The sequence below is a fragment of the Mobula birostris genome, chromosome 24 (assembly GCF_030028105.1).
Source record: "Mobula birostris isolate sMobBir1 chromosome 24, sMobBir1.hap1, whole genome shotgun sequence".
NCBI classification, from domain to species: domain Eukaryota; kingdom Metazoa; phylum Chordata; class Chondrichthyes; order Myliobatiformes; family Myliobatidae; genus Mobula; species Mobula birostris.
The window spans coordinates 42,396,084-42,414,419 of NC_092393.1; the positions used below are offsets into that span (position 1 = coordinate 42,396,084).

General features: G+C 38.1%; 1 protein-coding gene across 1 annotated transcript in view; it reads right to left on the reverse strand.

Annotated features, from left to right (window-relative positions):
- Positions 1-6,371: 6,371 nt before the first annotated feature.
- LOC140187384 (cAMP-dependent protein kinase type I-alpha regulatory subunit) overlaps positions 6,372-18,336 on the reverse strand; it is a 40,505-nt gene continuing 28,540 nt past the window's right edge. The window contains exons 6-10 of the mRNA XM_072242677.1: positions 15,258-15,416; positions 13,697-13,757; positions 12,897-13,018; positions 10,562-10,643; positions 6,372-10,279 (exon numbers count right to left, since the gene is read on the reverse strand). Of these exons, the coding sequence (XP_072098778.1) occupies positions 10,107-10,279; positions 10,562-10,643; positions 12,897-13,018; positions 13,697-13,757; positions 15,258-15,416 (597 nt within the window). The 3' untranslated portion in view covers positions 6,372-10,106. The remainder of the gene's footprint in view (positions 10,280-10,561; positions 10,644-12,896; positions 13,019-13,696; positions 13,758-15,257; positions 15,417-18,336) is intronic.

The window sequence follows — 18,336 nt, forward strand, 5'->3', positions numbered from 1 at the left end:
AAAAACTTTATTGTCATTCTAACCGTACATCAGTTCTGCAGAGCAGAATGAGACAGCGTTTCTCAGGAGCAGTGCAATCATAACATAACAAACGCGACACTAAATAATAAACATAACAATAAATAGTAAAACACAACAGCCACATGTCAGTTAAAATCAAGTTATAAGTGTCCAGTGCAAGTTAAAAGTGTCCAAAGCAGAGTCAGGTAGAGCAGCTATTTAGCAGTCTGACCGCCTGTGGGAGGAAGCTGTTTAGTAGCCTTGTGGTTTTAGTTTTGATGCTCCTGTAACATTTGCCTAATGGCAGAAGAACAAACAGTTCATGGAGAGGGTGTGAGGGGTCTTTAATGATGTACCGTGTTTTCTGGAGGCATCAACTCTGAAAGAGGTCTTGAACAGAAGGTAGGGAGACCCCAATAACCTTTTCTGCTCCCCTGACCACCCTCTGCAAGGCTTTTTTGTTGACAGCACCGCAGCTGGAGTACCAGGTTGTGATGCAAAAGGTCAGCACACTCTCAACGATGCCTCTGTAGAATGTAGTTAAGATGTTAGTGGGGAGTGATGCTTGTTTAAGCTTCCTCAGAAAGTGCAATCTCTGCTGGGCCCGTCTCACAATCCCTGTGGTGCTCCTGGAACAGGTGAGATTGTCCGAGATCTGCACCCCAAGGAACTTGATGTTTGCCCCTCTCTCCACTGTGGAGCCGCTGATGCTGAGGGGTGTGTGCTCAGGCTGAGACCGTCTGAAATCGACCATCATCTCCTTGGTTTTGGTGACATTAAGCATCAAGTTGTTATCCCTGCACCAGCTCTCTAGGTGTTTGACCTCCTACCTGTACATTGTTCCATCACTTTTGCTGATGAGCCCCACCACTGTGGTATCATCTGCAAATTTAATGATTAGGTTCTCCTTGAATCTGTCTGCACAGTCATGTGTTAGCAGTGTAAACAGCAATGGGCTAAGCACACAGCCTTGTGGGGATCCAGTACTCAGTGTGATGGAGTCAGAGATGTTCCTGCCAACACGGACTGACTGTGGTCTCTCCGTCAAGAATTCCAGAATCCAGCGACACATGGCAGTGCTAAGGCCAAGCAGCGACAATTTCTCCACTAGTCTCTGCGGGATGATGGTATTGAACGCTGAACTAAAATCAATGTACAGGAATCTGGCATAAGTGTCTTTGTTGTCCAAGTGAGAGAGAACTGTGCACAGTGTGGTGGATATTGTGTCCTCCGTAGAGCGATTTGGACAGTAAGCAAACTGTAGAGGATCCAGTGATGAGGGGAGGCTGGCTGTGATATGAGGTTTGACAAGCCATTCAAAACATTTCATCACTATGGGGGTCAGGGCAACGGGATGGTAATCATTCAGACAGGCTACAACTGATTTCTTTGCTGCAGGGATGATTGTGGAGGTTTTGAAGCATCTGGGAACAATAGCTTGACTAAGGGAGATGTTGAAAATGTCTGTCAGGACATCTGCTAATACATCAGCACATTCCTTGAGCACATGTCCAGGGATTTAGAATTCCAATCAAGCATCTCCTTCACATGTTGACTGGTGTTTTGTTTAAGTCCAGTGCTTAGACCCATCCCCTACTTAATGCTGCAGCTAATCAGTAGCTGGCAAGTCTTGTATTTCTCTGAAATTTATATTTTACCCTGTTAATCTACACCCTACCTCCTTATTGTCTGTAAGGTTTTTTTTTTCAATCTTAATCCATTTTCCATCTCTAGGCGTGTTGCTGAAGGTAACAATCATGCCTGTCCCTGGTGACCTTGAACTGAGTGGCTTGCCAGGACATATTCAGAGGGCAAATAGAGTCAACCAGGCTGTTGTTACTCTGAAAACATGCAAATACCAGACTAGGTAAGCAACCAGATTTCCCCCCGCGCCCCCGTTCAGTGACACTAGGGAAGTGGATAGATTTTTAAACAATCTGGCAATCTTTGTTTACAATTATTGACACTATCTATTTACTCCAGATAATACTGTACTGTATGTTAACTGAAGTTGTACAGTTCCCATGATTAGGCTTTATCATTCCTATCATACTTAACCTATATCATCCAAGTACCACCAAGAACTCACATATGGGTTTTTATCCATTAATTTACCAGATCAAATCATTTTGACATTATACTTTGAGCTCTCTTAAATAGCAACCATGATCAGATTTTTGTACGGGGTAGATACAACTTTTCAGGATTTAATACAGAAATTATTTATATTGTTTTTTACTTCTCAATGGCATATAGCTCAATCAAGTTTGAACATACTGAACCTCGTTTGTAATTTTACTATAATTCAGTTTAATATAAACTGGGAAGATAGAAAGCCTAATTCAACAGATTTTATGTTTGTGAATAAAGAGTTCCCGGCTGTTTGGACACTGCTGTTTCTTGAATGTGGTTAAAAACACAAGGCTCCAGAGGCTTTCCTTATAAAACTCATGCATTTGCTCATCTTGCACCGGCAAACTAATAGATTTATAAAAATTGCTTACTTTGATATTCTTCACCCAGACTTTAAATAAGTAACAAAATCAGAGCATTTCTGATGCTTTGGTTAAAAACACAAAGCACTGTCAATTTGTAGCAGACTTTCTCCACATTTCCATTATCAATGCAGTGACACCAGACCCATGTTTTAGTGATGCAAATCCATTAGTATAATTACATCTGCTACTTGAAAACAGAATTTAAAAAATAAAAAACTTCATTGGCTTGCTTTACAAGCTGGTGCATCACTATTCCAGCTCTTTGCCTTCCATGTTTATCATCAAATAATCTTTGGCAGCAGCATTTTTAGCAACATGGGTCCTAGATTCAGGGATTCCTTCTTAACACTACCTCTCCTCGTTACTCTCAGAATCCAAATCTCAGCATGCTTTCACCTTATAGTGATACATTTTATTTGACAACTTTCCCGTGAGGAACGTGACTTGGAGTGCTTTACCTCCTTAAAGATCTGTATGAATGCAAAATGTACTTGCCGTCACTGACATATTTTAAGGCAGGATCTTGAAACATAGATTGCAATATTCCTAAATCACAACTTAAAAACTAGTGTATTTCTCACCATCATGGGACAAGGGTGTGAGACCGGCACACTGATGTGAGATTGGACCAAGACTTGTATGAGGAAGAGAGAGAAGATTACAATGAGCTACATGATGGCTGCATGGTGTGTATTGCTTGACCAGTTCCTATATCTGGAACCTTGGTTCTTCTTATCTGGCTGTCGTTGGAACTGGGGGCCCATGTCTACCTCATATTCCAAGGAACAGTTCATAGTGGTGCTATCATCACAAACACCAGTTTCAAGAATACTAGATGTCACTCAATCTTTAAAAATATCATTGCAGTGTATGCCATCAGAAAATATAAAGGTGAAAACATTACATTACAAAATAGCTGTCAACATGGTTCATAATATTCTAAACTACATTTGATTTTTTTGTTCACATCTTCATTCGAACTTGGGGGCTTTTTTTGTTCTTGTTGCTATAGTGCTGTCTCAGTTTGTAAATTTAACTGAAGATTAATCATATTGGCAGCTGCTGCTTGTGAAATTCTTTCTTCTATAGTTACAAAGGCAATGGAATGCAAATACATTTAATGGGCAAAATACAAGTCAAGCCTATGCAATAAACTGAAGTATGGTCAGACAAAGATATAATTACATTTTCCAACTAGCTGTGTTATAATCCAGGCTCTTTCTTGCATTGGACAGGTTCCTCGCCTACTTGCTATGAACCATTACACACAACGAGGCATTTATGAGCGTAGGATGCCACATAAACAATGAATTCTTTATTCAGTCAATTAATTAGAAATAACAAGATAAGGCTTGTACTTGCCTGGTCCAATTCATGGAAAATTAACCAATGGACCAAATACATTAAGTTATAAAGAAAATAGCTCAAGCAAAAATCAAACTGTGAAGGTGTGACTTCAGAAAAGCAACTTCACATTAAAGTTGCGCACACTCTTCATTACGGCATCTTTTATTTCATGACCATTAGACATTGTGAAATGTTACTGCGGAAGCAGGATTATCTGCAAGGATTCATCAAGGCAAGTAAGTGTGGGCAATAAAGACAGAAGAAACTAAAGAAACCTACAAACATTTCTCATGCCCAGAAACAAAATATTTTATTTGAAGTCTTCGAACATGTCGGAATCGGATTTACTATCATGTGTGTTCATGTACGCGTTTGTTAAACTAGTGCAAAAAAGAGTAGAGAGGTAGTGTTCATGGATTCAATGTACATTTAGAAATCTGATAGCAGAAGGAAGTTGTTCCTGAATACTTGAGACTCCTGTACTTCCTCCCTGCTGGTAGCAATAGGAAGAGGACATGTCCTGAATGATGGGTGTTGTTCTCATTTGAATATTAATAAGGATATTCCACATGAAACCATGTTTCTTATTCGGACCAGTAACACTAACCAGAGGTGCTTACCAACGAGTCTTGTTGTGGGACTCCTAACTAAATGTCCACATTTATGGCTCTGAGTCACATTATAATGACCGGACTTATTATAGACAAACCTGTTGATCCTCCAACACAAGCCTCAGACTCCAATCAGCCTCATTAGATTTTCTTGTGTGCAAGAAGAAAAGCAATTCAAGAGATTAAGGGAAGTTAATGTGTTCACAATCATGAGAGCATCAATTTTCTGGGGCAGACAATTCAGGGAACACCAGGCAAAAACTTAAATGTGATTGGCAAAAGAAAAAGTGGGTGAAAGAGAATCAAGACATAATTGGATTAAAATTTAAATTCCAGGGTTTCAGAAAAGAACCACCAGCCCACACGGATACTTCTTACGAAAAACCCAAATGTCAACTTTCAATTTCCCTTCATAGCGTGTTGAATTCCTCTGACACTTCTACGTGTTAATATCTACAAAGTTGTTAAGGTGAGAGCCAGGATTCTGGCCCGGCGACAATAAAGATACATCTGTACATTTCCAAATGATACTGGGGTGTAGCTTACGGGTAATTTCCCAGTGGTGTATTCCCATGCCTTTGCTGCTGGTAAAGATTGTGAATATAGAAGGTGCGAGTCTCGGACTGAATATTTAGTTGGAATATTAAATAACTGAAGCAGCAACCAAATTAAACTGGTGAAGGATAATGGGTGACAATGACATCTAGCCTGAAGAGGATAGGTTTGTTTGTTTTTTTCTTCCAGAAAGTGGAACAAGCAGAGCTAATCCAGGAGTGTGTTAAAAGAGCCATGTCACGAGGCAAAAAGCAAGAAAGGTGGGGGAGGGCTGGAAGAGAGAAAAAAGTAAATGAACTTAAGATGATACAGAGCTGGAAATAGTCTGCTTTAGTGAAGGCTTGAATGTGGTTGTTATCTTGTGCTTGACTATTACGAAGTCCTGAACCACATGATTCAATTCCTGACAGATGTCAATAGTAACAGTTAGGTAACGGAGCTTCCTTGCAGGTGCGGAACAATGGCCTGAGTTTATCAATATTTTAACTGAAGGAAACTTCTCAGTAACAAATAAGCATCACCAATGGATAAATGGTGAATCAAAGGAAGAGAAAGCTCAGTGTTGCCAGCGTACGTATAAAAAGTTTTCTGAATTATGTCAAGTAGCACTTTATAGCAAATCAGGAGCTGAACAATATTTTCCAGGTTCTCTAAGTAGACAAATAATGTTGTCCCATATAGTTGTTGAGTCCCATATAGTTATTGAATTGCAGAGCTTCTGTCAATTATCAGTCACATAAAAAAAAAATCAGTGCCTTTGAATGTTTTTGAAATAAGTGAGAAAGTTGTGGGCACAAGGAATTAGGAAAAGGAGTAGTTAGCAAGGAAGGGGATATTTAAAGGCCATTTTTTGATAGTGCTAATAGAAAATTTGAAGACTGGGAAAGAGTTGGAATTAAGGTTCAGGTGTCAGTAAATAGAAGTCAACATCAACGACATTGCCATGCAGAACTATCACTCTACATTTCCTGATTTTCTGCTCAGCAAATGAGAAATGTGAGCATTAAGAATAAAGGCAAGGATCCTGGACATACTTATTGAAGGTGGCATGAGTTTTAGACAGTGTATTTAAACTTTTAATTGTTCAAGAATACTGCTTTTCTTGATTTCATTTGTAAACAATAGGGGGAAAAATACTAGTACCATTCAGGAGTACATTTTTGGCAAAGGTGATTGTTTGAATGTCAATCATTTTATTGAGTTTTTAAATGATCTCAACATTAACCTTAGGAGGGGCTTTTTTTTTACAGTGGCAATATTTGCCAACAGATTATAGAAAACACGCACTGCAGTAAATTTCACTGAAGAACACAAGCACTACAGTTTTGCTTTATAATCAGTTCGGAAGAGAGGGAAACAGTTTTCTTTTTAAGAATTAATTTTTATTGCTTGACCTGTCATTAGGACACTATAACAAAAGGATTATTTTTTTTTAGCACATACAGTAAATCTGGGAACAATACAAAAATGGTCCTTAGATAATCTACATATTATCACACTATTTTCACTTTGCAATTTTATTTTGTCGGTAAGATGCTGAGAATGTCTAATTCCCATAAGATAGCTAAGGCAAACTACATCAAACTGTGATCATTTGTACATACAGTTCTGATTGCACACATAAGATAAAGCTTCAACTGTATCAGATTATTCAATAAACTTTATATCAGCTGCTTTGTAATAAAATCACCTAGGTAAATAAAAACTTTAAGGACGTGCAACAAGCCAAAGCCAATCTGTTAGTTGCCAGGGCTGTCAGGTTTTTACCAAAATATGCGAATGGTCTAAAAAAAAATCAATGTTTATTACTGGAATACTACATTAACATTCGTACAAGTAATTTTGGGCACTGGTAAACTATATCCTGGAATGATTTTCTAACTATCTGTCCAATTACCAATAAATACTAGAGTTCATTTCTCCAACACACTGGTGTATCTGGAGAGGACACTTTCCAGCAGCAAACCAGCTTAATTTTGTCCATCCCAGAAATAAAACTTAAGCTTGGTCGCAACTTAATTTCCAAGATGTTTACACTGATGAAACGGAAATTGGCTCTAGTTACGAAGAGTATACTGCAGTTCAACAGTAAGCAGACATTAAACACCACAAACCAAAGGCTGCAAATGAAGAAAGCAGATGCAAGATCTGGACATGGTGCTCCATGATAGTGCTACCATGGTTACCCAATAAACAGTTGATGCCAAATCAAAAACAAGTTTAAATTAACATCTCCACTTCCCACATGAAAGTGTTACACTTTCAGTGCTGAGCTTCGTCATGGATTTTTACGCCAGCACTTTCTTCAACCTACACAGGGAAGTGCATTGACACAAAAAAAAACTGCAAGTATCATAAGAAAGTTTGTATTGTGTGCTAAATAAAAAGGCAGCTGAAATGCTTTTCCAAGTTTTCATCAGGCAAAGCAATATTTAGTACATTATAAATCTAGTTTATTAGCAAACAATCTATCTGGTATCCTATGCCCAACCCTACATCACAAACAATTTAGTTTTGGCTTGCCATACAATCCTAGCCCAAGTCATTCTATATAGAATAATGAATATAATTTCATCTAATTACCGCTATGTGGAATTAGTAAAGTGTGTATGTAAAGGATGCATATTTAACACAAAGCTGTGAAATACTTAAAGGTCATTAAGACTCAGCAAAGCTTCCGCCTTTCTTTTTTTTGAAGCCTCAAAATAAAATGCACTTCATGCCTTATGACAAAGCTGTTGTAGTACACTTCAGAATGCCAATATATTGGCTAGTTGGGATTATCCAGTTTTTTTTGGTTTCTGTCTTTACTACAGTGTCTGGGTATATATTTGCATAATACTGGCTGAGCTCTGATGTATGCCAACAATGGAACAGCAGCGCCAGCTACTGAGAGCTGTAGGAAAGTGCAGCTATGATTAATTGCAAAATAATAAGGGCTCAACAGCACTGCACCAACTTAATTATCAGCTATTTAAATAGCTATCATATTGCATCATCTAGTCTAATGCAGGGCAGTTAGTTAATACCTATTCATGTCCAATACTATTAGAGAACCAAGACACAACGTATATTACAAGCTGGGCCAGGATTGCAATAGATTTAGTGATGCCAGCTCCCCCCCCCCCCCCCACAGTCATGTGCTGGTCAAGTACTAGTGCATGGAGTATCTGCATCAGTACCAGTGATGGCGCTGGTTTGTTACTAAAAGGAATGTTTACTTTTTTGTCCTTGGAATGAAATTATATATGGTTCATAGACAAGGTTTTATTTTGCAACCCTTTCTCTAGCTCTGCCTCAGCAACAGATTGAAAGCTTCTAACACATGGCTAGGGAATAAATCCATACATTACCTTGACATGGTAACTATAACTCAGCTTCACCATTGGGGTTACTTGTGTAAATGATTTGGGAGAGGGAAAAAAGGGTATTTGGCAAAAAATAGTATTGTGTCAATACAATATCTTTTTGTAGATATGGATTCTTTGTAAGCCCTACTACTATCACTGATTAATTTAACTGAAAATAATTTTCCAATTCTATCAGAAAATAGTAACAGACATTCAAAATCAACTATCCCACATTAACAGAAAGGGCATAATTCAAATATTTCACCTAATGTCCTTGAATTTAAACACACCTTTGGAACTAAGTTATTTTATTTGTCGTCTAGAGTAGAAAAAAAAACTAAAATACCTGGTTCTTTTTATTCCTCCCTACAGTTTTCAATACCATAGATCTGTACTCAATTTAGGCTGTAGAATTTTCCTCGGCTTAAGCCAATATAACTCCACAACTGGCCACCAGAAAACACAGCTCACAGGAAGAATGGCCATTTTACTCTTCATTATTGGAGATGAAATGACTGCATCTCTCCATCAGAATAGACAAAGTACCAAAAAGCAAACTCAATCAGCACATCTCGAACTAGGAATTTTCTGGCTACAAATTACTCGTCCACAATTCCAGGAGGGAGACTAATAAAAAATGAGCTCCACTAATTCCTAGTTCACAATAAAATATTCTGATATGAGCTTAGAACTTGCTCATTGCATAAAATATCAGGTGTTCAAATCTCTATGACTGCGATTCAGCAGATCCTGCAACCACAAGGTTAGATCAATACAGAAAAATGCCAACCTGTGAACTAAACCCTTCAGACTAGAACATCAGCAAATTTTAATGATGCTTAATTATTTGTATTGTAACTTGATATGCATAAATCATAAATAGTGTATATAACTAATCTTTCTCATGCAACTATCTGGCTGATTCACGCACTGCACAGAACTACTAAATGAGATCAAAATTAAGAGGGATTTTTTTTAAATGGTCTAAATTTAACCTCGTGCGAATGGAGTATATATTAATTTCACAAAATTGCAAAGACTAAGCAAGGCGTAAAATAATAAAAAAAATTCAAACTAAATAGCTTTTCAAATTATTTTCAAAATATTAAAATGGGGATACTCGTCTCACAGCTCAAGTATTTGTTGTCTTCAAGTCCAAAAGATCTGAATTTAGTCATTTTCCTCCCTCAAGTAAATGCCAGGTGCAAACAGAAAATGCTGCTTTCCCAATGCATATTTAAACTTTATCAGTCCTATCCATATGAGGCATGCTTTGTGGTAATTTGCACACCAAGGGTTTAAAAAGAATTCAAATTTCAAGCTGCTCACCCAAGCCTAAACCCAAGATGTTCAATTTCCACACATTCACATGATTCAAGACATAAATGCACTACAACATTTTGAAACAGAGCAAGCTAAAGGGTTCAAAGATCCTCTGCTCGTAACCAAAGCTTATCACCTGGGTATTAATCACACTATTTAGTTAAAACAGCAGAGTTTTAAATTCAATAAACAAAAAAATTTTGACCAAGCAAAATAAAAATACAATAAAGCTGGATTGACTGTTGGAAGCTGGTGCAGTGTGAAAAAGAAAACAAATGTGGCATTAAATTCTACAAAGGGAATGCTTTCTCTGATGGACAGGAAGCTGTGGGACTGGTGGTGGTCTGCCACAGAAAGCGGCACTTCAGACAGACATGAGGCAGTTTGCTCGGGCGGATGCTGCAGCAGAGAAAAAGAGGATTTCAGACAGACAGCGATACAAAGCTGTTGTACTGCTGGATATTCCGTTTAAGTATGTCTGAACAAGGACCCAGGACACGTTCAAATCGCGGTCTGTCCAATTTCACACACTTCAATGGACCACGTGCTACCACTGTGGCAGCACGAGGACGGTTCATCAGAAGAGCTATTTCACCTGAGAGAAAAAGAAAAAAAAAACACAAATCAAATCCATACTTCCACGAAATTTCCAAAACAACCAAGCCTCTGTACTGTCCTTGGTTCAGCATGTTAATACTAGCTTTCCAGATTTGATTTCCATTGTTTGCCATTGACTAACTGAGCTAAAGACTACTCTTGCTTTGAGGACTTTTGGGGTAGTCAATGCTCTGGCATACCTCTGACAGCATTTAGTTTTACAGTCAAAATTTCAATCATTTCAAAAACAAATTTTATAATATTAACACAAAGAACTCACCAAAGTAATCTGATGGCCCCAATCTTCCAACTTCTATGAACTCTTCATTTTCCGACCTGCGCTGCAACACAGCTGCTGTACCCTATAAAATAAAGTACACTTGAAGCAATAATGTTACCATTGCTGCACATCCACATTTAACACTGTAAACTGAAAGTGTCCCAAATACATCTAGCAATGCACACTATGTCTACCTATAAAAGACACATGAGTATTTTTCATATTAATTATAGCAATAGCAATAAAGGCCTAGTATTGTAAACTTTGCAGTGGAAAACACTAACAGAAATTCATCACTAAAACTGAATATCTCAGGGCAGGGGTTCCCAACTGGGCTCCACAGACCCAACATGAACTCTTGGTCATTCCTAAGGCTCCATGGCATAAAAAAGGTTGAGAGCCCTTTTTTAAGGTATACATTTCAAATGGTTAAAATAGCTCGAACCAAGACATGGCACAGTAATATTAACTTCAAACCAAGACCAGTAGTGTGCCTTTATTACAAATATGACCCTAATGTGCAAACATGTAAGATTTTACAACTATCAAAAAAATGCAAACCACTTCCTGAGCCTGATCACCAGGCCACATACAAAGAAATTGTCCCAAAATAAACAAATTGTATTTTAATACTCAAAACTCAAGTACAATGAAAATGGGAATTTTACAAAATCAATCCCCAACAGACTACCTGACTGCCAGCAAAAAAATGGCAGGATTTAGAAGAACTAATTCCTCTCTGAGGTCAAAATATCACTAGAAAGTATTAAAAGGAAACAGCCAGAATTTAAATGTGTTGCAGCTTGAAAGCAGATGCCAAAGATTCACAACAAAAATCAAGCCTTAACAGATACAATACATATTTTGTCGATTCCAGGATATTAAGAATTTGAGTTTAAAGAAAAAGTGAATGAACCTCACTTTACACCGCACGTAGTCGGAGCAGTGCTGCCAGAATAATCAAGGACACGACCCATCCAGCCAACACACTTTTCGTCCCCCTTCCCTCTGGGAGAAGGCTCAGGAGCTTGAAGACTCGTACGGCCAGATTTGGGAACAGCTTCTTTCCAACTGTGGTAAGACTGCTGAACGGATCCTGACTCTGATCTGGGTCGTACCCTCCAAATATCCGGACCTGCCTCTCGGTTTTTTTGCACTACCTTACTTTCCCTTTTCTATTTTCTATTTATGATTTATAATTTAAATTTTTAGTATTTACTATTGATTTGTACTCAAGGGAGCGCAAAGTGCAGAATCAAATATCGCTGTGATGATTGTACACTCTAGTATTAATTGTTTGGCGACAATAAAGTAAAGTAAAGGTAACTTTTGCACAGCATTCAGCAGAATATCTCCAACAACAGTGAACAATGGCAACACCTGTCAGAAACATCAGCCAAGAACTTGAGTTTTTGGATATTTTTACTTGAAATAGTTAAGCTTCTGGAAAGAGCATTCACAAAATAATGGATTTCATGTCCAATGGAAGTCCCCGTTCAAACTTCATGCAAATTCCTACTTCATTTTCTAGACTGAGATTAATTGCAAAATGGTTATAATACACAGCACAACTGATTTTTAGTCTTTTGATAAAATGGGAATTCTTTGATTGGGACATCACCACAGGGCAAGTAATTGGAGTTTTTGTGATTATACCACTAAATTTATTATCAGAATTTAAACAATCTGTGGCAGAAGGCATGTTCTGAATGAACAAAATATCTTTATAAAAAGGACATAGTGCAAGACCTTAAAAAATTGACAATACTGTAGCTAAGAAACCTGTTGTTCAGAAAAGCAAATTAGAACATACAATGCTGAGAAAAATTATATGAAATTTCATTCTTAAGGGACAGTAAACATTGAACAATTGCTACCAATTTATTTAGCAATAGAGTATGCCTTCCAGCTCTTTGTACCACACTGCCCCAGCAACTCCCCTGACAGCCTCAATTACCCCAACCTAATCATAGGACAATTTACAATGACCTATTAACTTACCCAGTACATCTTTGGATTGTGGGAGGAAAATCATAGCACTCAGGGAAAACCCACATATTCCGCAGAGAAGCTGTATAGAGACTCCTTACAGATGGCCCCAATATTAAACTCCAATGCCCCAAGCTATAACGTTGTGCTAACCGCCACGCTACTGTGGCACCCATGGCAGTACAAATCAAAGAACTCCTGAAGAGCCAATGACTTGCAAAATAGCCATAACCAACAACACCAAGTGGCTGCATGATCTAAATTTTGCTGGTATATTAGTAAACAAAATAGTCTGTTAAATACTTAATCTATATTCTAATGGGATATTGTCTCATATTATTGCTACCTCTAAAATAATGAAAAATTCATCGCCAGGTTCTCCTTGCACCACAATCTTCTGTCCATCTTCAAACTGCACCGGTTCCAATGCATCAGCCACAGTCAACCGTTCCCATTTATCCAGTGACTCTGTTTGGGGACAGGAAATGGAACAAAGGAGAAAAATTATTTTATGTTTTGAATAACATATGTTTAATTATATCAAATAAACATCACAAAATTACAAAATATTGATACAATCACCTCTTCAATACATTATTAATCATAATTCTGTTTGCACTATAGGTTTCTCAAACTAGAATGCAGCTAAGCGCATCAGCAACATACAAAATGCTGGAAGAACTCGGATCAGGCGGTATCTATGGAGGGGAATAAGTAGTAGGTACTTCAGATTGGGACCTTCTTCAGGACTGGAAAGGAAGGGGGAAGAAGCCAGAATACGGTGGTGTGGGCAGGGAAGAGTCCCAGGTGGCAGGTGAAACCAGGTGAGGGGAGATAAAGTTAGAAGCTGCGAAGTGAGAGGTGGAAGAGGTAAAGGGCTGAAGACAAAATCTGATAGGAGAGAGGGTGAACCAAGGGAGAAAGGAAAGAAAGAATGGTGCCAGAGAGGGAGAAGGGATGGTGGGGTGGGGCTTCTCTTGAGAACCTTCACTTCAGAAGATGCATTATTGAGTACAAAACACTTGGGACTTTGATTTCAAAGGGTTCTGCATAAATTCAAGATCCATAATTCTCCTTACCAAAATTCTCAAACACCTGGACAAATTTTTGCTCATATAGAGGAAAGTAAAGCATTTTTTTCCCTACCTAATATGGAGACCTTACTGAGGAACTCTTCATACATCTTTCTTTTTCTCAGTGTGCTTCCCTATAAAAGGAAATATTATAAAATTACCACAAGATTTCACATCTAACAGTTTTATATTTTGATGCTTTTTGCCCAGATCTTGAAATTTTATGTGTTTTATTAACAGAATAATACACAAGGTTTAAAAGACATTTAAGATAAATGCTATATATCCTTTTACATATGTTAAGCAATCCCTTGGTGTAGTGCAAATGCAGTTTTCAGGAAAACCAAGATATCAATTTAACCTTGCAACTTTTAATATAAAATATGTATATGATGATCAATTTGAAAATATTGAAAACTGCTGAAGCTGCTGTGCAAAATGGATCACTAATAGGCATGTACAATCACTGTATAACATTGTTACAGGAGGGGTTCCAATTCCACTGATAACTCAATAGGGCAGCTAGATGATTTAAGTAAGCAGCAGTATCCCACATATTAGAGTTTGGGGCTAAATCCATACTGGGTTAGTACAAGTAAAAAGGCTTTCCAAAATTGGTGCAAATCTGACAGAAACAGCAAGATCCTGAACATTATGAATAACGTTGTACAATATTTAAAGATTTTAAGATTCTGAAGGATCTTGAGAACATGAATTTTAAGATTGTTAATCCTAACCAGAGAGTTTCAAAATGTACTTCAGGTTAGTATGGTAAAGAGTGCAAATACTTCAAAAACATTCACATTACTTGCTTCATTATTCACACTATACAGTCCAACAATGGAATATCAGAGTTAGTAGCTAATTGTCCTCAAAGATGAGGTCATGCAGCTTGAAACACTGCAATCCACCTATTGAAGGTACATCCACAATATTGCTCACTTAAAGTATCCAGAATTTAGCCATGCAATAACGTACAGACAACAATTCCAAGATGATACGCAATTTGGTGTGGAACCTATAGGTGGTGTTATTCTCATGTATGTGCTGCCTAGAACACCTGGGTACACTGTTTTGGGAAGTTCTGTTACAGTAGCCTGACACACTTTGTAGATATTTACACTCAGTCATACTAACACTGATGGAGAAGGAAATGGGTGCACTTACACTGGCAATCAAGCAGACTACTTTGCCTAGGATGATGCTCAGCTTGTCACCTGGGATTGCTCTTGGAGCCAAATCATCCCATTAGCTTAATGATGGCCTTCCAACATTCATGACCAAATGTGTAGAACTACCTGATCTGTTCGTTAGGGGATCATTTAGCTGTTTGCTGCAATTAAGCAGTTTTAACAGAGGAAAGAAGGTCAGTGCTCGAAGTCAAAAGGAGTTACAGGATCAGAAAGACAGTTGTGTTTTTCATTAATTATCTGGATTGCCCTGGGCAAGAATGAAACTCAACATCATAATGGTGAAATTAATACCCTGCAGACTAAGATTTATTTTTGGCTGCACATCTTTCACCATCACCTGGCAACTATCAAATTCAAATGACATGTATGCATTGACTAGAACAATAAAGGCAAATTATAAACTTAATTTACAGAAAGGTAATATAAATGTGTTACTCTTACCATCAAGATTCTCCTATAGCTGTCTCGATCAATACCCCATAGTTTCACATTGGTCTTTGCTCTGACAGTTGCAGCTCTTGGGGTTCCATAAATCAATGCAAGTTCTCCAAAACTGCCACCCTCTCCAATGCTAGTCACCCATTCATTGTTAACATAAACCTAAAATCAAAAGCAGAATCAAAATGAACAGTTAACAGATGCTGGAAACACAAAATGACAGTAGCAATCGGCAGGTGAGACAGCATCCATGGGGAAAACAGATGCAACATTTCAGGTCAAGGACCCTTCAACAGAACTAGAAAAAATAAAAAATGAAGCATGTTAGAAGTTACAAAATAGAGTTTCACCTGGATGCAGACCAAAATCAATTTCAGTTACAGTAGATTCCGGTAAATTGGGACACAAAGAGACCAGTACATTTTTGCCTAATTAAGCAGCTACCTCAATTAGCTGAGGTTGCATGGAAATAGTTAAAAGGTACAAAAGCTAAACTACCATTTAACTGATTAACAAATTATGTATTTAAATGAAATACAGAACAAATTAGAGCACTATCAACACCACTACAGTACTATAAAGCTGTATTTATTTCCTAATTGTTATCAACAGAGGGATTTATCGAGTGTACGTCTTCTTCAGACTGACTATAAATGAACAAGATCAGCGCACCTTGCAGATAATGGACTGTTTTCATACAATGCTTTCGATGACTGTATCTTCCAAATCTTTGTTTTCATTGGAACATTCAAGATGAGTGTCAATACCTTAAAATCCTTTGTAGTTCCTAACTTGAAATGCCATATTCAAATTTGCTGATGACACCACTGTTGTAGGCTAAATCAAAGGTGGTAATGAATCAGCATATAGGAGAGAGATTGAAAATCCTGCTGAGTGGTTTCATCAGAACAATCTCTCACTCAATGTCAACAAAACCAAGGAACTGTTTATAGACTTCAGGTGAAGGAAACTAGAGGTCCATGAGCCAGTCCTCATTGGACGATTAGAGGTGGAGAGGGTTAGGAACTTTAAACTCCTAGGTGTTATTTTTCCAGAAGACCTGTTTTCGGCCCAGCATGCAAGTGCAAATTATATAGAAAGCACGGCAGCAACTCAACTTCCTTACAAGTTTGCGGAGATTCGATATAACATCAAAAGTTTTGACAAACTTCTATAAATGTGTACTGGAGAGTATACTGACTCGCTGCATCACAGCCAGGTATGGAAACACCAATGCTCTTCAATGGAAAATTCTACAAAAAGTAGCGGATGTAGCTCAGTTCATCATGGCTAAAGCCCTCCCAACTATTGAGCACATCTACATGAAATGCTCTCGCAGGAAAGCAGCATCCATCATTAGAGATCCCAGCACCTAGGACATGCTTTCTTTGCACTGCTGCCATCAGGAAGAAGGTACAAAAACTGCAGGACTTGCACCATCAGGTTTAGGAACAGTTACTACCCCACAACCATCAGGCTCTTGAGCAAAGGGGTAACTTCACTCACACATCATTGAAATGTTCCCACAACCAATGCAATCACTTCTAAGGACTCTTCATCTCATGTTCTCAATATTTATTATTTATATTACTGTTTCGTCCTTTTGCAGTTGCAGTTTGTTGAACTCTGGTTGAAAGCCTTAGTTTGGCAGTCGTTCATTGATTCCGTTATAATTACTATTCTATAGAATTGTTGAGTCTGCCCACAAGAAAATGAATCCCAGGGTTGTATATGGTGACATGTACGTTGATAATAAATTCACTTTGTACTTTGCTGTAGTGAAATAGTTTCACTTTCATTCTCTGCCATTTTGTGGCATCTTCAAGACTAAATGCTTGAAACTGCAGTGAACAAAACAGTTCTAAATTGTTTTACTGCTTTATTTCTTGGCAACTACCGGTGACAAAAATCACTGCTTTTGAATACAAGCACATATAATTGGTGCTATTTAAAAACTGTTTATTCTAAGCATGGTGTTGTGTTTAACAGCCACACAAGTGCACATGTCTGACGCTAGTTAGAAACTGGTCATCAGCATGGTAGCATAGTGGTTAACCAGGTTCAATTTCCGCCACTGTCTGTAAGGAATTTATACATCCTCTCAGTTACCGCCTGGGTTTCCTCCATATGCTCCAGTTTCCTCCCACAATCCAAAGACAGTTGGTAGGTTGATTATTGTACATTGTCCTATGATTAGGCTAGTGTTACATAGGGGGCTGCTGGGCAGCGTGGCTCAAAAGGCCTATTCTGCTCTGTATTTCAATAAATAAAATGACTGTCCCCTGACTCAATTAAGCAGCAGTGACCCAAATAAACAGAGAATTCTTGCTATTTTATCCATCCGTTTTTGTTCTTTAAGAGTTGTACCAAATAAGCAGCTACCAAAATTAACCAATGGCCCAATTAACCAGAATCCCCTGTACTTTGAAAAAGGTTAGAGACAGATGAAGCAAAAAAACTGAAATAGTCACAACTATGAAGAGCAAGGGACAAAAAGGCAGTTATCCAAAATTAAGCTGAACATTAAATCCCCAAGTTGCAAAATTCCCAGAAGGAAGACAAGCCACTAATCCTCAAGCTTGAATTTGCCATAATAGGAGCAACAGAAGCAGAAGTCAGGGTGTTAGTGAGAGACAAGTTGGGCTGCAGCTTTACTGAACAGCTCTATACACTCTATAGGGGTAACCCTGAGCTTCCATCGCCTGTTACGCCAATCCTAACCCATTTTCATCTGTCTTTGCCCTGGTAACAGTACTATGCAAGGGTGCCTAAGACTTTTACACAGTACTGTACATTGATCCTATGACATTCAATAGAAGCTTGAAGAACAGCACCATACTATTTCCATCTTGGAATGTTGCAGTTCTTGGAACTTCATAATAAATCAAATAATTTCAAGGAACCATTTTCCCCCCATCCATCATAGATGTGGTTGCATCTTTAATTCACTTGTGCTCCCTCTTACTACTAACTTTAGAATTAACTGTTTTCTCATAATTTTGGTCTGAACCCCTTTCCCCTTCCACAACTTAAACAAGATGCTTGCTTTCTTGCTTCTCTATTTCTGATATAGGATCTTGCC